Below are 26,579 nucleotides of genomic sequence, written 5' to 3'. Positions count from 1 at the left end.
ACCCTGAAGGATCTTTTTCTCTCTGCTGCATCTCTTTCCTCTCTCTCTCTCTCTCTCTCTCTCTCTCTCTCTCTCTCTCTCTCTCTCTGGACTTGGATTTGTCTAAAGGTCCAACTCTTTTAGAAAATTGCGGTAGAAAAAGTACCAATGAGAAGCCTCATTTTTTTGCAATAGAATCAATCAACTACCACTAACGTGAACTGATTATTGTTCTTTTGCCAAATTTAAAAGCAGATGCAGAAACAGAGAGAAGCAAGGAAAACGAAAGTGAGGGAGAATTGCCATATTCATTTTTAGATACTGTATTAGATCTAATTTTGTTAACAGTCTTCGAAAGCACTGCATGAGATTTTATTATTATATAGCCTATTTGTATTAAGCAGCCGTACACAGGTCGCGGGCCAGTCTGCGTTTCAAAGTCCCTGTTTTTCGGTCCCAGCCCGACCCTGTCTCCAATCATACTGCACAATTCTATTCAGCCTATCTCCACCTCTCTGAATCACCAACCCTCTCTGGAGGAGAGGTTCCCTCAATGATTTTCTTCTCCCAAGATTTCTTCAAAACATTTCTCTGAGTTTTCCTGATTTGATGACCACTAGTCAATCACAGCCACATCCAGTATTCCAGTGTAGGCATGTTTGCTTACCTGTGGGCAAAGACTGTCGATCTGGGTGGCAGCCATGCGAACCAGCTTCACGCCCTCTTCATTGTTGGAGATGGAACAGGCCAGGTTTGCCACCTATGGGAGGGGAGGAACACAAACAACATCAGTACAGTGCACTGTGGAGTGTATGTACTGTGGAATCACAGTTATCCATTTAGCGTAACAATCACCTAGAGTTACTTTAACATCCCATAAAAAGAGCACATTCTGCACAAACATTTTTGCCACCCCACGTTCAAATGTATCTTCAATTGCTGAAAGATTGCACATCTGTGTGCTTTAGTCGGAGTGGAGTACAACCATGTATTCTCATCCTGTCCAGTTCTAACAGACATACTTTCCTACTCACAGACAATGTTAAGTGCTTTTTCTGATAGTGTCTCCCAGAAAGAAAAAAAAAGTTAAGAACAGAGTGGTTTCTCGTGCGCTCACACCTAGTTCTAACAGGCAGGCCTGCCAAGGACGTAGGAGAGAGGATTTAAGTCTGGGCCTGGAGCTGTAGACAGAGGAGGTTAGGGCTTGCTCAACTGTAGATTGCTATTTGTTATTCCTCCATGCTCCTCATCAAGGGATGTTCATTCCATCAGTTCCTTGTCCCTCTGCCTCCTCACCTCTCCCTCGTCCTGGTCTTACTTTTATTGTTCGAGGAAACATTTTTGACCATTTCAATAATTCAAAACACAGAGACTATAATATGATTTATTTTTTTCGCGTCGGACAATCTCAAGGGCACATTTCTGAAAAGATACAAAGAAATAGAACGTGCAAGAGAAAAAAAAAGAGAAATAGAGAAAGACAAATGGAAGACACTCAAAGGAAGTTGCTCCTTCACGCCTGCACCGTGGGCCATTTTGGTGCCATGTGCATGCTCTACATGACAAATCAGAAGGCTTCATTACAGACAGAAGTAGGCTTTTGCTAAAAACCTCTAAGGTCTTAAGGTCCAGCGGGGAAACTGGCATAACTGGGAACCAACATCAGAACCAAAATGTCCGCCCTGTAACAGCAAGTGTAACTAGAAACCTCTGACTCATTAGTTTTGGAATACCCAAAGTGCTGTGGGTTCATTACCAGTGTGCCTAAATCATTATCTGGGCTTATTGGTGCAAAAAGGCGCCTCATTGTGTAATTAAGGAGCCAGATGGCGTTGTTCAACAGGAACGCCTCCTCGGTTTATTTATGTCTGCCTGCATCCAGGGGTAGAGCTTCTCTCCTTCCGATGGGTGTGTGTGTGTGTTTGTGAGTGCCTAGTCTGTCTGTCTGTTTACTGGAATGTTTGTCTGTGTGTGTGTGTGTATTTGTGTGTGTGTATTTGTAGGTGCGTATATACGTGTGTGTGTGTGTAACAGCTGTTTAGCCCAATTCTCAGCTTATGTTACCATAATAATCACGTCTGGTGTTAGCGATACAGCTAGAAGGGGCACTGATGGTATTTTAATGTCACTTTGTCAGAGGAAATTAACTTCCTGCAACATTTTTTGGTAGCGTGCCAGTATATTTGTTACAGCCATATTGTCAGTTTTGTCAATAGTTGAATCAATAGTTGAAGCAAAGTAGCCAGAGCTTTGCTACAGTAAAGTTAACAATTACTGCTAACCAGAAAACACTCAAGAGTACTGCTCCTGGTTTCAGGGTCATGTGCAGAGTATCCAAGCATTGACTTCAAGGTGGAGCATTGGCTTACTGTCGGCCGCATGCATATTCAAGAACAAAGCTCAAGTGCACACTACACCATATGTGCAGGCCTCGTCAGCACAAATATGAATTCAATCCAGCAGAGCTGAATGGATATACACAGCGGCTGAAGGTACAGTCCTTTATAACCCAGATGGCCCCAGAATGCACAGCTAGGACACACGCCAACATCTGCCTTTACGTAGATGAAGGCCACTGGGAAGATACTCTCATTTAGGACCACCACCTGGAGGGTGTGTGAGTGAGGAGTGGGGTGGGGTGGTGGGGGTTGTCTTGGTGAGGCAAAAACATTCCAGAATGCCGCATTGGCTGAACACACCTGTCCCGCCTCCTCCTTCCCCCGCTACATCATGCAATTTAATTCTCATAACTCTGTAATGGGATGGTGTCCCGGAGCGAATGCAGTACCCTGGATGGATGGGGGGGGTGAGCTAAACAGACACATGTCTGTCGGCTGTGAGGGGGTGCCAGGCCGCATCAGAGCTTCTGCTGCTCACATGTCACTTTTGGAGGCAAAGTGAGGTAAATCTAATCTGCCTTGGAAGGTTCTTGCTCACGGCCCCGTCTGCCTCCACTAGTGACAGCTATGAGTGCTGTGATAGATTGGATCGCCTTTTGTGTGCATATGAATGTGTATGGCTGTGTGTGTATGGCTGTGTGTGTGTATCTGCGTGTGAGAGAGAAACTGAGTCTTACATTACTAAATCAGTCAACATTACTAGGTAGATTAGACAGCACTCATAGTCACCCCCCCCCCCCCCCCCCCCCCCCCCCCCCCCGGCAAACCCCAGCATCTGACTTCCTACCCTGCCACCGTCTCCAGATCCCCCAGGCCTTCACCTCTCCCATTCCCTCTCTTTCTCTTCCTCTCTACTGCAGTAACCACATCTGAGGCTACTGAATGGGGTCCAGGGCCTTCAGCAGAGCTGGCTGTCTGCCCGGCCAGTTGTGTCTCTCTCTCTCTCGCTCTCGCTCTCTCTCTCGCTCTCGCTCTCGCTCTCGCTCTCTCTCTCTCTCTCTTTACCTTTTGCTCCTCCTCTCTCTCCCCTCCCTCCCTCTCTTTCTCCCTAGCCCCATCTCTCTTCTGCCCAACACAGGGAGCTGGGTCCTTGCCAATGCTGTTGCTTCTTGCCAAAACTACTAATTGCAATTATCTAAAGAAGCAAGGCCTCCTTAGAGGATGTCTTTTTTTTTTTTGGCTTCTTCAAAAAAGGACGACCCCAGAATAGAAGGAAGAGAGGATAAGGCCTCATCTTGCGCAGTGAGAGACCAGATGCTGCACTGGAAGTCTGAACTACAACATCATGATTTCAAGGATTGAGTTAGTGTGTGTGATTGTGTCTGTGTGTGTGTGGGGGGCGGGGGGTGGGGGGGTAGGAGACAGAGAGAGCACTGCTGCATTGTCATCCTTCATTTCATCTTCTGACAAAGAACTATCGATTTTGTCCTTTCTACTTTGCCTCAGATAATCACTTCAGTTCTAATTTGATGAAGATTCCCTCTGTAGTTTGGGATCTTCATGCAAGATATTGTCAAGTACACTAGCGGTTAACCAAACCATATTTCAATCTTCTCCACTATTAATAAAGTCTGTGTCAAAGGTTCAGACAAACTCATAAGGAATTTGTCTTTCTTTCCTCTACATTAAGTAATTTATAAAAGTTAAACTCCTATCAAAATGGCCGCCATCTTAACAATAAGGGAGTTTCTTTCAGACAGGACACGGGACAGGGACTGGCCCCGCTCCCTGTCCTGCCGCACGGCCGGATAAATCCCACGCCAACCCTCTGTGCTCCCTGGAAAACAATGAATGGACTTCCTGTCAGCCAAGGTGGCGGCTTAAGGATGGAAGTAGGTACAGGGAGAAAGAGAGGGAGGTAGAGAGACAAAGAGACAGAAGGGGTAGGGGATTCAAGAGGAGTGAGGGGAGAGGGGACGATGATGTCTGAATTATGGCCGCCCAAACGGAAGCACTCTGTTCTATTAGAAGGCTCTTCAGCTGTTTCACTTGTTGAGGGGAGGCAGGGTTTATTGACAAGGAGGGCCTGTCCCCAACTAACACACACTTGCTGGCACCGTTTTGCTTGTATATTGTACACACACACACACACATACACGCACTCACCAACCCGAAACACACACGTAAACACAGTAATAAATCAGCCTGTCAACATAGGTGGAAAGCACTCCATGGAGGGATATAGTCAACAGTATTACAACCTGCTAAGTGCAGCTCTATGTCTCTCTCTCTCATTCCCTCCCTCTCGTCCTCCCTCCATCCCTCTCACTCTCTCTCACACAGAGTGAAGGAAGTTGCACTCTCAGTGGACTGTCAACCATGTTTGTTTCCGTAATGAGACGAGAGAGCTCAACAGGGGCGGCGGGGTGAGATGAGCCTGGTGATGGTAAGGTGCTGGACATTAGGGTGTGCCTCCAGACACATATGCTGGGCCTAGTCAGGATGCATGGAGCTTGGATGACTAGAGCAAGTATAATGAAGAGGCTATTAAAAAGCCTGAGTTAAACTTCCACCACATTGTAATGCAGATTTGTGAAATATGTATGTATGCTTTCTAGCCTCGGGAAGACTGCTTCTGGCTGATGATAGCTTCATTTGCTTGACGCATGATTGTATCACAGGGCATGTTCAACCTTCATACGCAGATAGAAAATACATAACATATCATCATTATTTTATTGACGCGTGCTAAGACCAAGTTAGCGTTCTGTCTGTTCTCTGTGGTCTGGTGATATCTGATGATGACTTATTAATGGCACTCTGAAACACATCCATGTTGTAAACTTAGCTGCCATGAGCTTTGCTTGTGGCTTGCCCCTGGAAATGTAGCCTGAGGTATATCTCTCGCCTCTGTCAGTCTGGGCGGGGGAAAAAAAAAGGTTATAGTTGTGGGTCATGGATGATGCGGGTGTATTTTGCACGATTGTTCACTACAGGGAGCCCGAAGAAGCCAGTTGCTGAGCCTTGCACCTTGACAATGCTCCGTCCACTGCCTCAGTCACTCCGTCCATCCTCATCCTGCATCCCCTCCGCCTCTCCCCCCAGTCCTCTCCTTTTTTCTCCCTCCTCACCCTCGCTATTACAGGCACAGACGGCCTAAATTGCGTCTGACTCTAATGCACTGTGGGAGCTGGCTGCACACTCTTTAAATCACATGTAGTCGCTGACGTTTCCTAGGCGACCGGCTGGCTAATTCTGGACAAAGACTGAGACATAGAGTATTTTGCTTCCTGGAGGGCAGGGGGGTAAACACTTACCTGTACACACACACACTGTTTCATATTTAGCTGGATAGGCTCAAGGGTGTCCTCTGGAGGTGTTCAGCCGCTCCAGAGCCTACCACTGCTAAACTACAAGGCGCTTGCTTGCAAGAGAAACCATTAGTTGTACAAGATTGCAACAGTACTGTAATTAAGTTCCCTTTGGGAAACAAAAGTCGACAACAGAGAGAGCAGAGAAAATCAATAGGTGTTATGTGCATGATTGCGTCTGTTTCTCCCTAGTTTTATACCATGCTTGAACAATCTATCTTTAGTTTGTCACACAACAGCTGCCAGCAAAAGTGACTTGGATCATCCTTTCTTTACATTCATACATAATGCTTGAATGAATATGGCAGTATGTACATTTCTTTCATAACACCAATTGACATTAGAAAGTGCAGATAGGGTTTGGTGCAAGACTATGAGATTGTTGTTATATATGTGAATATATAACAACTTGTGAATATATTGTGAATATAGTTCTGTCTCAACCCAACAGAATAATTTTGACTCTACATTTCACCAAAAAGAAGTTGAAGCACCATGTCAAACAGGCTGCCCAGCCAACTGGACCAAACTCGACCATCCTTTCAAACTTTGTGTCTGAACCTGGCCCGACACTATGTTTTGAAAGGTCCAGTTCAGAAGCCACCTTCAAGGCCACTGACCTTCAGCACCCCAACTCCACATACTTCCTCGTGTCTCTGATGGTTCTATATGGACATTCTATGCATTACATATGCAACATGTGTCACAGTTGAGCCACCATAGAGGGCGATTTCCAGATATCAACTGGGGAACGTGTTGGGCAAAGTCATGCTGTCCTGTACTACTCATAGATTTGATAAAATAGCAATGCCTTTACTGTCAACCAAAAAGATGTCTGGAGCGGTTCTGAGAAGCTTAAAGTATTTAAGATGATGTTTTGATATCTCCAATTTTTGGAAAATGCTGAGGGCGGCAGGGTCACTGTTTATGCCTAGCTCGTTCACCATGACGCCCGGCTGAAAGTCAATAAGCAATGCCCGCGTCCGACGGGCTCAAAAAACAGTCGTAAACCCTGGGATCATTACGCAGCTTCTAAATGTGATTTACTTAAGTGGGGAGTATGTGTGAGACGGAAAGTGCCGGAGGAAGAGGAGATGGCCACCCAGAGAGTAATATACCGAGTATTAAACTTTACTGAGCTCAACAAGGGACACGAAAAAGGTAATTGAAAACAATATAAACAATCCATAAAGCTGGGTAGACAGGGGCTGACTTGGGACAAGTGGGAGAGTGTGAATGTGTGTGCGTGTGTGAGCATCTATGTGTTGGTATGCGTGTGTGTGTGTGTGTGTGTGTCTGTGTGTGTATGCTGCACCAGGAAGACTTAAATCAGGCTACTGGATATTGGATTATCTTGTTCACACTACAGTGAGTGACAGGAGGGGTTAGTAGGGGGGTGTTGGAGGGGGGGGGGGGGCAGACTCTTGCTCCCTGGGGCAAAAGCCAACTACCCACAATCTCCGCCAGCAATGTGCAAAGATATTTCTCCTCTGAGCTGGACTTTCATAGCAAGTGCTTCTTGAAAAGATTTTCCTGCCGGCTGCTAGGAGCACTCTACTGCTGAGGGAATGTGAGTGTGTCACTCAGTCTGGGCAGGCAGCTAGATGGATCACTCAACTTGAACCATCTTCAAACCCTACGTTGCAAGTAGTGCAGCCAAGGGGCCAAACTTCCTGCACAAAGCTTTCCCCAAACCCCACAAAAGAGCAGCGCTAAGGCTATTTTCAGTGAAGTATTGATCCCTCTCCACCTCCTCTCCCTCTCTCTCTCTCTGAGAGCACAAGCTATGCAGTCAGACTTGGCATTGGAGTCATAATTATGAAAATGGGCTGCCTTGTTTCTTTCATCTATCTGTACTTTACCCCCCCCGTCCCTTGCATTTAAAAAGCACTGTGTCACAGAGCAACAAAACGCTTAAGGGGTCTCTTTAAAAAAGAATGGTGTATTTATTGGTGTCAAGACATCGCTTGCCGAGAAATCTGCGACGTGACAGACGGCACCTTCACAACACTAGCCACATGGTTCTCACAGGTCTCGTAATCCCCACGACTCCTTTGTGTTGGAGGTTGGCCTGTTTGCTTCTCCTTCCGGCTGTATGAGGGGCTGTGGCAGGATGACGGCAGGGGCAATTGGATTACAGCGGGGGGGGGGGGGGGATTTTGATAACAGCAGGGTGGCATTTGGATGAGTACTGCAGCGCAGTAGAGCTACCCTGTTAGCATTTTGGTACACCCTGGTGGCTCACTTGGTAAGAGCATGTACCATATTTAGGCTGATGCATAACGCAGGGCCCTGCGTTCAAATCCGGCTAAGGCTGTGTTATGCACCTCTTCCCGTCTCTCTCTGCTTTCCTGTCTCTCTCTCCAACTGTCCTATATCAACAAATAAAGCCCCACAAAAACAACCATCCACCTTTGTAGCTTAGATACTCTCTATAGCACTGGTGACTAACAACAAGCTGTCCTGTTAATCAGCTGTGAAAAAGCACTTGAACGAAAAACAAGTTGCTGGCACCGATATCTCCCCTAACATCCACCTTAGAAACCTGTTCAGTGCTTTTTGCTGCCATTTCCTGGTGTAAGCCCTGGTCTCCAGTCAGTGCTCCCTTCCCATCTCATCAGCATAGAACTGCTGCATTAGTCAACCACCATCCCCCCACTAACCCCTTAGATAGACAGGCTTCAAAGGAAAGGTCAGGAGTTGCCGCCTCGTAATGAGAGACCTTTCCTCAAGGTGTCTGGTACGGAGGCTGTCTGTGTTGACAGATGGACAGCTTTTCTTTTTACCTCAAACAAAAACTTTTCAACCGCTACATTATTCTCTGACGTCCTTGCCAACACTGAAGTCCTCGCGGTTGCATAACATAAACAAGGAGATTTTACAAGACAACAGTATGAAACCAAAGCATCCAATGTGCTTTTCTCATCTATCCACATCCACTCCCTTTTCAGGAGCCTTGCTTGTGCCAAAGCAAGACTCAGGTTTTTGAAGTATAGACAATGGCTATCATAGCAGAACAGGAAGTAAACCTGTGTCCAGACAGTTATACAACCATCGGAATTAGCCCCTTCCCCACAATCACTTAAACTAATTAGTTCATTAGGAGAACAGACACAACCTCTGCCCTGGGTCTCCAATTAATTCAAACCTTCGAACAGAGAGTTTTATAGGTGCTTTTCTTACCAAGCAATGATAAGCAATAAATTGTGAGTCCAATTAATGTAGGATCGGTGTAATTAAGTGGTCAGAAGTAAAGCGTGGCCAGACCAACTGCTCCCAGAGGAGTGTAGTCTGGACATGTCCTCGGTAAATAAAGCAGTAAAACACCAGAAAATCTTGATTATCCACTTTAAAAACGTCCCCTCGGGAGAAGAATATCCACCATATTTAAACAGATATTAAAGTGGGATTTCGTCGCCGGAGTCAAGTTTTCAAAAAGGCAGCTCCTGGGTGCTGTGTGTGGCTGTGGGTTGGCCTTCTGACCTCTGAGGTAGTTGCCAGGCAGCAGGCAACAGGTGGGCTTCATTAGCTACCAATAAGGCTGCAAGGTCACAGTGCAGGTCTCAGTGGAGTGGTTAGACATCTTGTGTTCATGTAATGGTAATTTCCCAAATGAATCTGATTTGAGGTCATTATTTGTGTACATCGAAGGGTGAAATGATTATGGGTCACCGATTCACGTTTGACTTTTTGACCTGACTACAACCTAGGTCAACAGATGACCATTACATGGTATTGCGGCAATGCAGGGACACCAATCCAAACCACTCGTTCTTTGCTTTATGGACCAGAATGCTGTTCTTCCCTGTACTGAGACAATGAAGAATACTCTAACTTGTACTTATGAGTTGAAGATATTCAGAGAGATGTCATGATCAGTCAAACAATATTGAAATCAAATACTTAAATGCTGAAATAAAAGTGGATTCCATGAAGAAAAAACCCCATTAAATGCAACATGGACATCTTCCAAGTAAGATTGAAAGTGTACTCTGTTTGCCCTCATATTAAAGTATTTCAGGATCAGGATCTCTAGAGTTTCACAAGGTATAAATAATGCATGATTCACAAAAGTCCATCAATTTGCTGTTCTCTTCCTCAGAGAGAAACCTCAACACAACAATAGCATTAATGTGAGTGAGACTAACCAGGGATCAGTCATTCTCTGAGGGAGGTAAACAGGTAGGCTCTGTGCAACTCGGAAGCATTTTGGAAACTAACGATATCATTAAATTTCCCTGTCACATTACCAGCACATGCAACTATGAATGAATCCGGATAACCACGTGTATTTATTTCCTACAGACTTTGGTCTGTTTGATTTTATACAGATTTACAGGTTTCTTCCAGTACAGTTGTTCTCAAACCGTGGGGAGTTATGTAGTTGCATGGACGATAGACACAGAAATAATCTTTGAAAATAGCAAACTTGTGTTGTTATGGTTCCAAGTACACTCAGCCAAGCCTCTTTCACACGTGTACAGTGAAAGCAAAGTTTTGATCCATCTAGTGTTGGCTGTGAGTCGTTCATTTTCACCTGGACATTTAAGTTTCAAAAAACAAAATCAAGTGTTGAAATATGTATTCATACATGCTGTCAATATATTGCCATTAACAGACAATCAGACAGATTAACTAATACCCCTGCTGACAATATTATAGGGTGACTATACATACTGTCTTAAATGCTGGGCCACCACATAAAACAAAGGTTTGAGGTAATTGGCTCGGAGAGACGATGGGAATGGGTTTGGGATTACTTGCCATGGTAACATGTTTCTGTCTTTCTGTCTCTCTGTCTCTTTCTCTCTTGGCCTCTGTGTAACAGCCAGCCGCAGTATACTTTTATTCTCCCCTTGTTTTGTTCCTGGTGGGGCCTATGGAACAATCTTATCACTACAGAAACACAGTGTCACACGTGTGTGTGTGTGTGTGTGTCTGTGTGTCTGTGGGTGTGTGTCTGTGGGTGTGTGTGTGTCTGTGTGTGTGTGTTTGTGCGTGTGCGTTTAAGCTCTCTTGTTTGCGTTGACATGAATTCAGTGACCAATAAGTGAGCCTGTGTGTGTGTGTGTGTGTGTGTGTGTGTGTGTGTGTGTGTGTGGGAGTGAGGGCTGTAAACAGCCAAATCATCCTCCAGTTGAGGCTGAGTCATCAGCCTCATCACACCTCCCCTCCTCCTTCCTGTTGTCCTTCCTTCCTCTCTCCTCCTCCCCCTTCCAGAGAGGGAGAGACAGACAGACAGACAGATAGGGGAAAGAGAGAGAGAGACAGGGAGAAAGACAGAGAGAGAGAGAAAGGGAGAGACAGGGAGAGAGAGAAAGGCAGAGAAAGGGAGAGACAGGGAGGCAGAGAAAGGGAGAGACAGGGAGGGAGAGAAAAGGAGAGACAGGGAGGGACAGGGAGAGAGAGAAAGAGCAAACGGATGGCTCCTTCTGCTCCATTAATCTAATGACAATGCCCCGTGACTAAAACCAGCTTAGCAGGCATCACTCATCGCCCATCGGCTTCCCATTCACTTAGCGTGCTGCCTATGCATGAATGCAACAGGGACAGGCAGAGAGGGATTGGTGTGTGTGAGCATGTGTGTGTGTGAGAGAGAGAGAGAGAGAGAGAGAGAGAGAGAGAGAGAGAGAGAAACAGAGAGAGAGAGAGAGAGAGAGAGAGAGGGAGAGAAATTGCAAAAGAGAGGAAAAAAGAGGAGCCCTTAGAAACAATAGGCAGATTACATTCCACCAGTGTCCATGGCGACCGTGGGAGGGTGCAAGCCAGGCCTGATAAGCGAGGGAGAGGATTAATGGTACGTAAAAAGTGTGTCAGAATGGTGTTGGCCCTCACTACTAGGCCTTAGCACTGCAGTTTTACAAAAATCATTGCTGATCTGCTCTTGAAAACAGAACCTGGAGAGCAAGAAATACCCACCGAGCCAAAGAGAGATAGCAACAGAGAGAGTGAGACAGAATCAAAATGTGTGTGCCTACACGTGTGAATGTGCGTGCGTGTGCGTGTCATAACAGGCTCTATCTGTGTCAGTCAGGACCTAATCAAACAGTGTCGGAAGTAAGGAGCGGGTTATAAAAAGCAGCCAGCCTCTCAGATGTGCGCTGAAGGGATCCCTGGGGCCCCCCGAGGAACAGAAGAAGCAGTCAGTGGCTGGGAGGCGCTCAGGAGCCCTGAGGAATACACCCTGGCACCACTCCCCCTTCATCTGGCTCCTGTGGGACAGGCTAGAGGCGGGCATGGTGCATGTGCAAGCTTTATGCTAACGGGATTGGGAGCGTGTGTGTGTTGAGGGGGAGGTTTGTGTGCATTTGGACATTTGCTAGCGTGTGTGAGTGACTGCGTATGTGTGTGTGTGTCAGAGTCTGTGTGTGTATGTGTGTGTCTGTGTGAGGGACTGTGTGTGTGAGAATGTGTGTGTGTGTGTGAAGGACTGTGTGTGTTAATATATGTGATGGTGTGTGTTCTCTCCCTCCAGTGCTGTCTGAGGGAAAGCTCTCTCTGTGTGTTAGCAGCTGGTTCTGTAGGATGAGCGGCCCGATTCAGCACTCTCTCTAGGGGGACAGCAAAAAGCTTGAAAATTAGTGAGGGTATGTGGGTGTGTGTGTGTGTGTGTGTGTGTGTGTGTGTGTACAACGTGTCAGCACACAGCACAGACACTCATATGATGAGGTTTGTTTTCAGGTTGTTGTTTTTGAAAGAGAGATTTACAAACACTTTGGGGGAATATAGATACCCCACTGGTACTTTCTCCCTGTTGACTGGGCTTGTCCTAATATTGAATCTAGATCATGAAATTTGAACATGATAAAAGCCACAGCTGCAATTGATTTCTACATGCTTTATTTCTGTTGGTTTTATAGGTCTGTATCCATCTGTCTGTCTGCATGTCTGTATCCATCTGTCTGTCTGTATTCATGTCTGCCTGCCTGCCTGCCTGTCTGTCTGCTCAGATCTCCCTCTCTTCTTTTCTCCTTTCTCATTCTTACCATGCGTCCCCTTCTGTCCCCACATCCCATGATCACAGAGCATACTTCTACAGAGACATGCAAGGGAGATGATGGCCATCAGAGTGGCTGCCATACTTTCAAGGACAAGTGCCACAAATGTGTTAATTGATGTTTTTGTGCACTCGAGCACAACACCCCCCCGGCCGCCCACAACCCAACCCCGCCACTTCCCAGCTCTGCCACCACCGTCGCCACGCTACCTAGCAACAAGAAGGCTAAAAGAAGCTCCTCAAAGCTGGCTACAGCATATGATTAAGGGTCAAATTAAAGACATCAATCCTGTAAAACAAGTCATTCTGACGAGAGCTTGACATCAAAATACCCCTCACCGTACTAGCCCTCACCGCAACATTCACACACACCCTTTGATACTAGTACCCACTCCACATGCACACACACCCTTACTGTTGATCCTAGTACTCCCTCCACTCCACATACACACACACACACACACACAAACCCTTAGCCTTACTACCACACCACACACACCAGGCCCTCTTATCCACACATACAAACTGTGCCTCGCTACAGGCTGGGCTCTTTTCAAGCCGTTATCTTTCCCATTAGCTGTGACATCAGGACATTTGTAATGGCGTGTGTTGTCAGGGGAGAGAGCATACGTCTTTGATCTTGTGCAGTTAAGAACTTTGGTTCTGCATGTTGGGAGACACTAACAGCTCCCTCTCCATGTTGCTCACTCACTCTCTGCTCTATCTCTCTTACCCTTTCACTCACTCACACACAAACAAACAAACAGACACACACACACACACACACACTCCCACACACACACACACACACACACACAACGCAGGTCCTGTCCTCTTAGCTCCTGCTGAAAACACATGTGACTGTTTAGCGTCCGAATGTAGCTTCTCGTTCCTGATGCTTACATCTCGAGCTATGACACGTCTTGACTTCCAGACCACTGAATACGTATGGATCTGATGACCCTAAAGGCACGTACAGTACAGTCTGTATCCTCCCATGTGCTGTGGGACTGCTCATGTAGAAACAAACCCATTTTCCAGTCTGCACACATTGAGGGAGTACAATGTGCATCATACTGTATGAGAATGGGTTTGAATACTGGCGACTTCATCCAGTCCAGTATGCCATGTCCGCCAGGGGTTATATAAACACTGGACAGAATACGCCTCGAGTTTATAGACCTTAACCACAACCTTTACCACTATGAAGTTACAGGCACGTTTGCTACAGTATGTTCTAGTGCTGGAGAAAGAAGGGTGAAGGGTTACTAATAGGCCTATCTACCATGGTGAATAAAGAGGGATCCTGCATGTCTGTCTGTGCGTGCTTGTGCTTTTCTATGTGACTGTACACTTGTGTGTTTGTACATGTGTGTGTGGGTGCAGTACGTTCGGTCGGCTACACGCGGCTGGTTAGTATGCAGCATGTACACGTCTATAACCTGAGCGTACATCTACCGGACAGATTAGTCCTGTTCACCTTTGGCCTGTCTGAACAAAGCCTCGCTTATCTGTTCTCACGCCAGGAGGGAAGGCAAGAAGAAGAAAACTTGGTAATAAATAGAAAATAAACAAACAAAAGTGCTGAGAGGGGAGAGATAACACAAGTCCGGGTCACAGGAAGAGGGAAATGAAATGAGGTATGTACCGCTTGTGCCCGCCAGGATTTATGCCTCCCCTTTCTTTTATTATTTATTTACAGGATAGAACCGCAGAAGCATGAGCAGCAGCCATAACCTTGTGGCTTCTCAAACATTTCAGCAAGTATTGCTAACAGCTTACATTTCCAACAGCTAATAATGGTAACAGCTAACATTGCTCACAGCAAACACTGCTACTGCTAACATTGCTAACAGTGCAAACACCACCAATGGTGAAATAGCTACGCTAATTCCAGTTATTATCTATGCCAAAGCTCTTTGTGTCTCAGTGGGAACCCTCTGAAGCAGAAGGAGGATGTGATAGGTTGAATTACAGAAGCGGGAGTCACATTGGAGCCCAATGACAGGTATCAATGATTGAGGTGAATCATCATTGGGCTGGAGGGTTTTTTCTCCCAACAATGCACAGGTCAGATGGCTGAGCGGTTAGGGAGTCGGGCTATTAATCAGAAGGTCGTTGGTTCGATTTCCGGCCATGCAAAATGACATTGAGTCCTTGGGCAAGGCACTTCACCCTACTTGCCTCAGGGAGAATGTCCCTGTACTTACTGTAAGTCGCTCCGGATAAGAGCGTCTGCTAAATGAATAAATGTAAAGGAATAAATGTAAATGTTGAGACAGTGTTTCAAGTCCATGGACCAAGTTGGACAATTAGACCTCACCTGAATTCCCCTCTCGGTTACCCTAAATACCCCCCAAGCAGCAATGTGGGTCTATTAATTTAAACAAAACGTCTGACCTTAGCAGTGTTCATATTTAGCACAATCCTTATCAGGATAAATGGTGGAACCCAATTATCCATAGTGCTTTGGGATTACAGCAAAGGCCCTCTCTGTTCCTGCCAAATCTCTACCCCACAGCCTCCTCATACTAGCTCCTACCCCGCCCTCGTCCACTCAAGAGCCTCTGGGCCAAAATCTATCTTTGCCCCATTTTTCTGAACACCTGTCACCTCAATTGTTTATGATGGTTAAGCCAAGGTGTGCTTGATCCCTACAAAACCTGTCATTGTGATCGGTCCAAGATCTCATCACCATCCTCTGTCAGAATGGCCACGCATTTCTCAACATGCCTCTTTAACGGGATTGAGTGAACCGGGATTCTTTTGTGTTCACTTGATAATCAAGAATTGTATATAAATGATTCTGTAGCATGGCAACACTTGCTCATTATGGAGGTTAACATACCAGGCTAAAGGACACAATTCCATGGCTAAGGATGTATAATTGCATTCAAAACGATCTTAATTTAACCCTATCTACACTGGTGTGGATTAGTGCATGTTAGTGACTAGAGATAGCCTAACGCAACCAAACGTGATGTGTGGAATGACCTTATTCTAACCTGCACCATGCAACCCAAAAGGACTGTTGTTGTGGATGCATTAGGTATCGTAGTCACAACAAAGGTAATCATTTACTTCACCACAAAGTGTAATTTGTCACCTGAGAGTTCGTCATTACAACAAAAATGTGTAGTACTGTCTGAGCTTTAACTAGGACATCGCTGTTGTCACTGTGCAGGGATTTGTAGTTCATATCAATGATTAATTGCTTGAGTTTCACGTCAACGGAATACAGAGGTAATAATTTGATTAAGGACAAAAAAAAAGGCGGTGGTACAAATATCTAGGTAAAGAACTGCTGTATGAAAAGCTGTAGATCACAGCCCTGTTGGAAACGGTGCTAATATTTCCTCAAAGGACTTGACCTCCAATAAATAACGCTATTGCATTTAATAAGCCATCTTGGTTAAAAACCACAGTCTCCTTAGCTTCTATCCTTTCACCTAATTAATCAGGGACAGCAGGCGCACAGTTGCTTGTGCACTCTGTCCTGCATTTTGTACCGCAGGAAGAAGAAAAAAATCCCTGTCTCTAATTTGCTGAGATTATCTATTTTTCCTAATGAGAATTGATGGCTTTTCTTCTGCTCCGCAAAGCACTTTCTCTCTTCCTGCCTCTTTTTCTCCTCTATCCCCGCCCGCCCCTACCAGCCCCCGCCGTGCCCCAAGTGCAAATCAGCGTCCGTATATAGAAAAAAGGAACACCAAATGAGGCGGCGTGCATGATTAATGGGCTTAATCTCCAGAGGATTTGACTTGACGACGATAGCCCACTTCACCGCCAATGCTTTCTCATGATTACATTAAGACTGTGTCAAAAAGTCATGCAGCTCACCAGCAAGTGACCCCTGCCTTTTCACTAACCCCACCCCCCACCTGCATTCCATCTCTCCTTATGGCAACCTACCAACTTCACTTATATCAAAAAACTTCTAAGTAACCCCGCACATTAAATATAAAAAGGCGCTTGAACCAAATAGAAATGTTCTCTGAGGAAGGATTACTAGCATGACACTTGGACTTCATTCAATTCAATTCTTTCCATATATCGATGCCAATACACTCCAAATCACATAAAACGTACCACACTTTTACAAATATTTCTCTGAGTAGAGGCACTTTGCGAAAACCACTGCACTAAAACGGTCAGCCTACTCCTGCGCCCCCAGAGGATCACTCCCCCTGTAGTCTGTCAACACCAAGATGGCTGCTCTCTCTGTGTGGCATGGCAAGCCCTGGCTAATGCTGTGTAAACACACTGATTCTGCTTCTCTCTGCTGCAGATTTAACATGTGTTAATATTACATGAGGCACGGGAGCCCTTTGATGATGTAAGCACATGCTCAAAACAGAACTTTCCCTTGAGGCACCCTTGGAAAAGCCTACCATGCTGACGGCACATGACCACTGTTGGTTTCAAATTAATCCACTGCGACATCATTTATTTTGACAAAAAAATCCTGGTATGATGAATATAAAACAGAAATGATTGAGATTATCAAGATGCAGGACAGCTGGTTCATAGCCACGGAGGGCACTGAGTGAAAATCAAAGCTCATCATTAGCCAGTTTCCAATCTAATTGCTATTCAGGTCTTCCTCTCTGGACCACGGAAGGGCGCCTGTGTTTAATAGAAAACCCCTGACCCCCTCATCATCTGGTATTGAGCGAACATGATCATTTAAAAATAAATAAAATTGTGTTTATTCCTGAATAGAGACCATAGCGCCTTAATTGATGGTTTTCCTTCCCTGTTCTCTTTCTTTCTATCTACTGTGGCTCTCTGGACCATATACTATTCTATCTTTTGGTCCCATCTCTTCCTCCAAGACTGACTACAATATCTGACTACATATGACTATACTGATGTAATCTAATGTTAAAGTAGATTACAGTAGAGAAGAGTAGTTATCTGGTTAAAAGGAATGTGTTGTCAATATGAGGCTTGCCTGCAGGATAGTGCACTACATGCCATCAGGTTAGCTCTCAGCATTTTCTAAGAATACCTTTTCAGAAAGCCTTCAGGAATGCCTGAAACATCCTGCCACAGCACTTAGCAAAACGAGAAGAATGAGGATGAGGTGGGACCAAAACACAGGAAAACATACAGGCCTGAAAGAAAGAAAGAAATAGAGAGAGAGAGAAAGTGAAGGTGGACCAAATGGTCTCAACTAGAACCCTGAACCGTGCCTACAGGCTGGATAGATGGAGAGATGAGAGGAAGAGGAAAAGCCCCCTGTGGAGGGATCTCTATGCTCCTTCTCTCACCTGGGCGCTCAAGCCAATTTTCCCAGCGTCCGTCTAGAACGTCCCTCCTGTGTGTATCCGTGGAGAAAGGCCCTTCATTAGTGCCTTCACCAACACATGATAACATCTCAGCTCAGAGCACCACCACAGGGGAGACCTGGGTGATGGAGCGGGAAACTGGCTGCAATCACAAACACACAGTGTACACACACACAAAGATATATATATATATGAACTCACACACACGCACTTAAATCAGTTTCTAACTCAAACCTCTTTATTAGGAGGAAGTCTCTCCCCCAGCGTCCAGTCAGACACTAAGAGGTCTCTGTCAGCCTGCTGGACTTTGCTATACTGTAGCTGTAGGCTCTCACCGAAGGCTGTTGCTGTGCTGTTAGTGTGTGCGTGTGTATTCGTGTGTGTGTGTGCACGCGTGCGCGCGTGCTTAAGGTCAGCTCTGAGGGATGAGGGGTTCAGGTGTGTGCAGGTAAGCATGTACGTGTGCAGGGCAGAGCCCCGTTCGTGACGGGCGTAGGACAAAAGGCCAGGGTGCAGTTTGTTTTACCCCCTACAAAAGTCATGGATGAACTCTTTATTTGTGTTTATACAGTTTTTCTTTCAAAATACAAACACCAAATTCTATTAAGCTCCAACAATGAACCCATTTCATTTTGATATCACCACTGAAGAGGAAGGTATGCTAATGCCTGGCCTCCAGCATACATCTTGCCAGCTACAAAGATGGTCAATTATTTTCACATCTAAAGAACCCTGCTATGCTGCATCTTCATATTCTTGTTGTATAGGGGACAATGTGAGCTCTGACTGCGTATTAGAGAGAGAGAGAGATGTCACAATGTGCTGGATCTCTTACTACGAAGGCCTGTATAAGCCTGATGTGTAAAGTATGTGTGTGTGTCTTTCACCTGTATGCATTTTGACTGTGTACTGTACAGTATGTGTGAGCAGAGTATGTTTGCCACCATGCATGTGCCAACACCCATGCTGTTTACAGGCATATGGAGCATGCACGTATTTGTGAAAGCTTATGGAAATCAATTCCTGTGTGTGTCTGTGTGTCTTTTTGCGTGTGTGTGTGTGGTATGCATGTGTGTGCAATGGAGAGAGACTATGCGCTTGGGATAAGACAGAGGGTCCTGATTCCCTTCCATCCTTCAGCGACGCATGATGAAATAGAGATAGACTTTAATTGAGTTTTATGGCGCGCGGGAGCAGAAGGCGAGGGGGAACAGGCACTTGAGGGCCGCTTGGCCTGATGGGTAATAACTCCAGACGCATTAGAGTCGTGTCTCATATTTACTCCCCTTTCTAGACAAGAAGCTACTACCCACCACCTTCTAATCCTTTGTGTGTGTGTGTGTCACTTCAGCACTGGGCACCACCCAGACAGATAAGGCTTGTAACATGCCATTATCAGATACTGTATGTAGACGTGCCTCTGCCTCACTACACAACAACAATTTCCTGTGCTAGCAAGCCACATTTGGGCTCCATTTATTTAATGGCAGGCTGGGTGACATAGACAATGTCCTGACTCGACACTGTCAAGGTTTCTCCATGCTCGTGTCATATACAGTAAGCTGTGCATTTTGAGGACCGTTTCCACATTTCTGTTACAAGCGTCTGAGAAGTGCGTATGGGCGAACGAACAGTAACAAACCATCCTTCAGTCTGAAAGCCAGACCTACATCTTTGTTAATATTTCGCAGAGAAAAAAAAAAACAACCTTTCTGTTCAAGAAGAGAAAAAAGAATATCAACTCCAAACAGGGTCATTTGTCTCACGACTGACAAGATAAAGGCCAGTGTGTACTTCGAGCACCAGCATTACAGGGAGAGGAACATATTTAAACATGGGACACATCCCAGAGACACAGCAAGGACATGTAAATCAGCCCCAGAGAGATGTATGAGTGAGACACACGGCCGTCCGACTGAGCGCAACATGGGAGGAGCCGTCATTCCAAAGTACTGTAAGTGGGCGCTGTATTACGTTAGGAGTGAGAGGGTACGGGTTCGAGGCAGACATGTCAAGTCTTATCTCTCCTCCCTCCACTCTTTTGTCATATTTAATCTGGTGTAATCCACTTAGTGTCACATTGGAGACAGGCACGGGGAAGGGGGAGGTGGTGTGTGTGTGTGGGGGGGTTCCTGCAGCCCGTTCACCACGCAGCGCAGTCACTCTCCCCCGTGAGGGTGTTTTGTCTCGATGCTTGGCGTGGTCCGCCTATTGAGCAAGCGATTCATGCTGGTGACTCTCAGCTGTGCGTGTTGCGCCGCAGTCATCTCGTATCATCAACGAGTGGCCGATACAATCGCCCCCTAGAGGTGCCGTGACGACGATGACTCCAAGACTCACCACTTTGTTTCTGGAGTGGTACATTTGTCAGCTTACTTTGCATCACTCTCTCTGTCTCTCTCTCTCTGTCGCTCTTTCTGTGACCTCTTCTCTCTCTTCCCTCCCTCTCTGCCAGTCTTTTTCTCAAAGATCAGAGGTGTGACTGAAGGAGCCCTCTGAACAGAGCTGTCAGATTGGGGTGATGTGCTGTGCTGATTGTGTCCCTCGGGGCAGTGAATGTGCAGACAGATAGGACTGGTACTAGACAGCCAGCCAGAATGGTGCTAGACAGACAGACAGACAGGTACTATACAGACAGACAGACAGACAGACAGATTGGTGCTAGCCAGACTGGTGCTAGACAGACAGACAGACAGACATACTTGTGCTAGACAGACAGACAGGTGCTAGACAAACAGACAGACAGACACACTGGTGCTAGACAGACAGACAGACAGACTGGTGTTAGACAGACTGGTGCAGACAGACAGACAGACAGACTGGTGCAAGACAGACAGACAGGCATCTTCTCCAGTCCCGCAGGAGAAGAGGCCAGCTGAGGGACCTTTTACATAGTCTGTTTTCCAAACAGCGGTGAACACAGATATATACAGAGTTATGTTCCTGATAATGAAGAGTCTCTAATTCAGAGTGGGTGAGCGCCCAAGGCTAAACAAATGCGTGTAAGTGCTTCGCACAGTAGCCGCTGAGCTGACATGCGCTGTGTTTCCAGAGAGCTCATAGCCACTGAATAAATCATCAAAGTAAATTGAAACATATCAACCTGAGAAGCTGCTGAAGAACTGAAACTAACAATGCAGATGAGACTTCCTTCCAACATGGCTGTCCCCCTTTATACAAGGACAACGTTCCCCATGAAAACACCTCCAATACTATCAAAACCTTGACTCAAAACACTGAGCTTCCATTAACCCTTAAAGCACCAGCTATAAGGGACAGAGACTGTCCTCTGACAGCCAAACTTGAGCTTAACATCCCTATGTTTTTCCTGGTGCAGTAGCAACCAGGTACCCAGCAGTGAGATCCCTTATTGGTGATCGCCCGTGGCGGTATTGATCAAATTACTTGGCGTCCCTCTTTTGTCACCTTAAAGCGGCCGTTAATCCTCTGGTGTCACCTGTGACTGCTGAGCTGGGAGGTTTACTGACACTGAGCCCAGAGGAGGGGCTCTAGTTTGTCCTTATATCTCATAGTTTCATCCACTCCCTCCACTCCCCCCTCCCTCCACTCCCCCCTCAGCTCCCTGTGGTCTCCCCTCCCTCAGTCAGATAAACCCAGCAAAGATGGGGAGTCTCTTTGATACATACCCCCCGTCACATGACTTATATCTCTTGGCCAGGAGATCTGACGATAAGTAGGATAGGGGTGACGATATATCTCCTCCGTAACTGCCCTCTACCCCCCTCCCAGCCCTACCTTGCTCCATGTGCTTCTACCATACAGATTTCCTCAGAGGCCCATAACTGGGAGGGTGGGGAGGGTTACGTTGAAAGGAAATTAGGGAAGGTCTGGGTCATCACAAATAGACTCCCAACAGCTTCAACAGCCATCCATCTCCCCTCCTTCCCCTCCCCTCCTCCCTCCCCTCTCCCTGTCTTCACCCCTCCCTCCCTTCCTCCCTCCCCTCTCCCTGTCTTCACCCTCCCTCCTTCCCTTCTTCCCCTCTCCCAGTCTTCACCCCTCCCTCCCTTCCTCCCCTCTCCCTGTTTTCACCCCTCCCTCCCTTCCTCCCTCCCTCCCCTCTCCCTGCCTTCCCCTCCCTCCCTTCCTCCTTCCCCTCTCCCTGCCTTCACCCCTCCCTCCCTCCCTTCCTCCCTCCCCTCTCCCTGTCTTCACCCCTCCCTCCCTGGTGTGTCCTGCACAGATCCTGATACGCTGCACCCACACAGGAATCATATTTACTGCGGCGGTCCGTCTCACAGCGTCAGGCACTGAAGGCCAATTCGGCATTGATTAGATTCAACCACGTATCGATCGTGCATAATCATTGGATTTTTCCCTGACTCTCCTCACTCCCAGACTAAGGTCACAGCAGTAAATCCCACTGACGGGGTTCTAATGAACTGATGCTGCAGAAATTAGCAGGGGGGGGGGGGGGGGGGGGGTTGTACTGAGAAGGGAAGGGACTGTTACCTCTGTTGCAGATTATTATTAATAGTTATAGATAAAAGCTAGAGCCAGACAGCATGCTCACGAAAAATGTATTAATTCAATTTTATTTTATCCCCCCCTTGATGAAAATTGTTTTGATATTTGGATAATGCTTGATCAAAGTTTAAAATGTCTTCAGAACTCTCAGGGTACATGATTGAACAAGATAACAGTAAGAACTAGAGAGGTTACAATTTCTGGGGAAATGATAGGGTGTGCTCGCTTGCGTTGGTTGCAGGTGGGTCCATCCCCTTAGGTTTTTCCCTTCTAATTATATTTTCAAGCATTTAGTCTACTCAAAATTCATTAAGAACTCCCTTAGAAACAAGCGAACCCCCTTTGAAACAAGCTACTGTAACAACGTTGTCACCGGCAGTATTTCAGGATGGAATCGCGATTCATACAGTACCGTCTACTAACTGTATAAGTTTGACATTAATTTAGGGGGAAATGGCTGATTCAAAAGAAGTTTGCTACGAGCAAGCTGCTGTTGCTAGCCAAACGTCACTGAGATGATTGTTCAAGACAGGCTGCGGCCAACACGACATGACGATTATTTTCTTCGTAAAAATCTTGATTTCTGGGACAATGACATGGCTCAATAGCTGGTTAGTCTTGTGGTTAAACATACTGTCAAATTATAATGACTGAATATGTCAACTTTGGACGCGGACATCTCACATCCATTTGCTATTCAACTCGCTACACAGGCTGTGGCCGTACTGTAGCCTAGTACTAGTATTTGGCCGATACTTTGTTCGTGAATATTTTGATATTGATTTTGGGATAGAGACATGGCTGGTTATATAGCTAGTCTTCTTGTCAAACATACTGTAAAATTATATTTACTATTTGTCAACCGTGCACAATGTTATTGCCTTTGAAACATGCTAGCATAACGTTAGCTTTCGGGCTCAGCCAAAGGAAAGCTGGTGTTGGTTCTATGAGCTGAACGGATAAAAAATATCAGAGTTGGCTAACGTTGAAAAACCTTTGATTTATATTACAAAACGCATGAAAACATAAATGAATGTTTGTAAAAAAAAAAAAAAAAGCATTATTATCAGGTGATAATGTACACCTCGAAGGGGCATTATCCCTTACAATAAATTATGGCAAAGTGGGAGATACAAATGACAATGCGAAGTGAAGGAAAATTCTGGAATATTCAGATCAATAGAAAGAGAAAAGGACCACAAAAATGATTAAATGACATCAAGGGATGACATGCAAATACAACGCAGCAAGGCCATTAAGGCTTATAAAAAAGAGACAAGGCAAGGACACTAGTGTGAGAGAGTGCATAGAGGGTGTGTGTGTGTGTGTGTGTGTGTGTGTGTGTGTGTGTGGAGGTTGGAAGGGTGATAAAAAAGGGGGAGTATAAGTAGTTTAAAAAGGTATGTTGGAGAAGGGAGATACTGGCCCTGAGAGGATAGTCAAGGTTGAAAGGTTGTTAGGACGGTGCCACCCATAGGAAATCAGGGGCAAAGAATCAGTAAGGCCGTGTTCGAGACCTCACTACCAGAAATAACTGGAGTGGACATCCGCCATGCTGTAGTTCATTTATAGACATGAGACAACTCTAATAAACAAATAATAAACTGAAAAGTTGCATGAAAAATAAAATAATAACTATAACATGCGCCAGGTCCATGAAGGTGACATTGATGTACAATGGGGGGGAAAAAAACAAAAAAACAACAGCCTGACTGGCAAAGGAGCGGAGCAGCTGATTGGACGTGAGCAAACCTGGGTTGAGGAGGCCAGGGGCCTCCATCAGCACAAAAGCGAGAGAGAGAGAGCAGTATCCCTTTCAAATGGGCCGCACCGGAAAAAGGCCCCAAGGATGGTCCGTAATGAGCCCTCCACTGAAGGTCGTTCAGACGGCGTTGAGCCAAGGTCAGGGACGAGCCGCTGCTCCACATTACAATGGAGACAGTGTGTGAAGTCACTTCCATGTACAATGGCAGCGAGTGTAATTTGTTTGGGTTTAGTAAAAAAAAAATATATATACAAACATTTTTTTCAAGGTAATTTGATAGCTAGGACTAAATAATGTCCTTCCTTGGTTTCAATTAATGAGAACATGGGTTTTGACCATCGCTAATAGAATGGGCACTTAATGGGGGGTGGAGGGGGTTGAAAGAGTATCAATTATGATTGAAGATGAGTGTGTGAGTGTGTGAGAAATGTATGTTTGAGTGTGTGTGTGTGTGTGATTTTTACTGTTGAATTACTGTTTATGCTTCAATATGTGTGCCCCTTAGTGTGTGTGTGCGTGTGTGTGTGTGTGAGAGAGAGAGAGTGTGTGTGTTTATGTGTGCACGAGTATGGGTGTGTATGTGCGACTGGGTGTCAAGGAGCAGTAAAGCCGGGATCTTTGAAGATCAGCAGGTGCCCATTCAGAGGCTGCAGGGATGGTGGGTCAGGCTGAGGTCACTTTCATTAGGACCAGCCCTGGGATTTAATGAGACCTGTATAGCCCTGTCCATCAGACCATGAACACAGGGATACCCTCTCACTATCCTGCAGCAAGCTCTCTCTCTCCCCCTTTCATCCTCTCTTGCCTCTCATTCTCTCTCACCTGTCCCATCCTCTCTTCCTCTCATCCCCTCATCCTTTCTCTACTGTAACCTTTTCCCCTTTCTCCTCTCTTCCTCTCTATGACTAAGTGCTTCAGATAGTTGAAGTTGGGCCAGAGCGGGGTGAGGTACAATATCATCATTATGAGGAGTGTAAAGCTTGTCAGAAGTCGTATATATCACTCCCTTGCATGCCTGAGCACACTGAAGGAACCTGGGACTGGCCTGCCAAAAAATTGTCTCAGCCCCCCACCTAAGGACCTAGAGAGACTGTGTGTGTGTGTGTGTGTGTGTGTGTGTGTGTGTGTGTGTGTGTGTGTGTCAGTGCACGGTATGTGCATGAAACCTTTTTGGACTGTGAAGAGGGTGTCCACCTCGAAAGCCCCAATCCCATTTTGGTTAATTAAGGTCAGACCAAACTGGATAATAAACATTTCTCTTTCCGACTCCGGCACAAGGTCTACTGCATTACTCCATCATGCTGCGGCCCCTCCCACTCCTCTCCCAGCCAATCAAATTATCTCGTAGGTAATTAGTGGCTTCCTGGCCCCTGTCAGGGCAGGTGATAATGAGAGTGATGTGATTAGGATGAGGGTTCAGGGTGGACCTGTGTACTCAACAAGGTGAGCAGAGATAGGGGGAAGGGGAGAGAGAGAGAGGGTGGGGATGGAGAAAAAAAGGAACAATTATACAAAAGAGTGAAGGATAATGCCTGATTAGCGAGATAAAGTGATGTTTATATAATATTGAAATTGAAAATGACAATACGTGATGACAATGTGGATTCCAGCTTTGATTATGAAGCATAAAGAGGTTTGGTAGTATGATAGAGGATTAGAGTTGTGTGTGTGTGTGCGCTCGTTCACACGTATATAATCAAACGTACATAACCTTCAAAATATCCAGACAGAGATAAAGCTTTGTGTGGTTACAAAACTGCTCCAGCCCTGTGCATGTGCATCCAACAACAATCCATTCAGGGCTATCAAACCCATCTATATTCATACCTGTATATCCATTAGCAGGGATACTGCAAGGCTGTCCATCCTTTCAACCGTGAGCAGAACACAATATGCATCTGTACACACATGCTGAAGGCAGACTATGTATGGAGACGGGAACATATCATTTGCCTTGCTTCCCTGCCATGCATACCATATCGGGAGACATGGGTACTTTCTGATGCTCTCTGATGCTAATAAGAGGACTGTAGCTCTGAATAAAAAGGACCTTAAATTAATGCGTGTTGTGAGCTTCCCTATGACTGAACATGACCTCATGTGGGACGTGTTGTAAAATGAATGCCTAATAATAAGTTTGCATATAGTATACATATACAGATAGGCTCAATTGTATTGGTACCCTTACAGCTCATTGAAATAATGATTCCTTCCTTCTGAAAAGTGATGACATTATTTAAAAGCTATTTGCATCATGTATACTTGCATGCCTTTGGTATGTCATAGAATGAAGCAAAGGTGTAAAAAGAGATGAATTATTCCTCATTCTACCAATATATTGTAAAATAG

At 45.7% G+C, this 26,579-nt stretch overlaps 1 protein-coding gene across 1 annotated transcript in view; it reads right to left on the bottom strand.

The window, feature by feature from the left end:
* The window catches only part of ctnna2 (catenin (cadherin-associated protein), alpha 2), a 64,391-nt gene that overhangs the window by 25,131 nt on the left and 12,681 nt on the right, over positions 1 to 26,579 (bottom strand). Inside the window, exon 3 of the mRNA XM_047045094.1 lies at positions 647 to 739. Within this exon, the coding sequence (XP_046901050.1) occupies positions 647 to 739 (93 nt within the window). The remainder of the gene's footprint in view (positions 1 to 646; positions 740 to 26,579) is intronic.

This window comes from Hypomesus transpacificus, chromosome 22 (assembly GCF_021917145.1).
Source record: "Hypomesus transpacificus isolate Combined female chromosome 22, fHypTra1, whole genome shotgun sequence".
NCBI classification, from domain to species: Eukaryota; Metazoa; Chordata; class Actinopteri; order Osmeriformes; family Osmeridae; genus Hypomesus; species Hypomesus transpacificus.
Note: the sequence above shows the minus strand (reverse complement) of the source record. Positions and strands in the feature narration are given on the sequence as shown.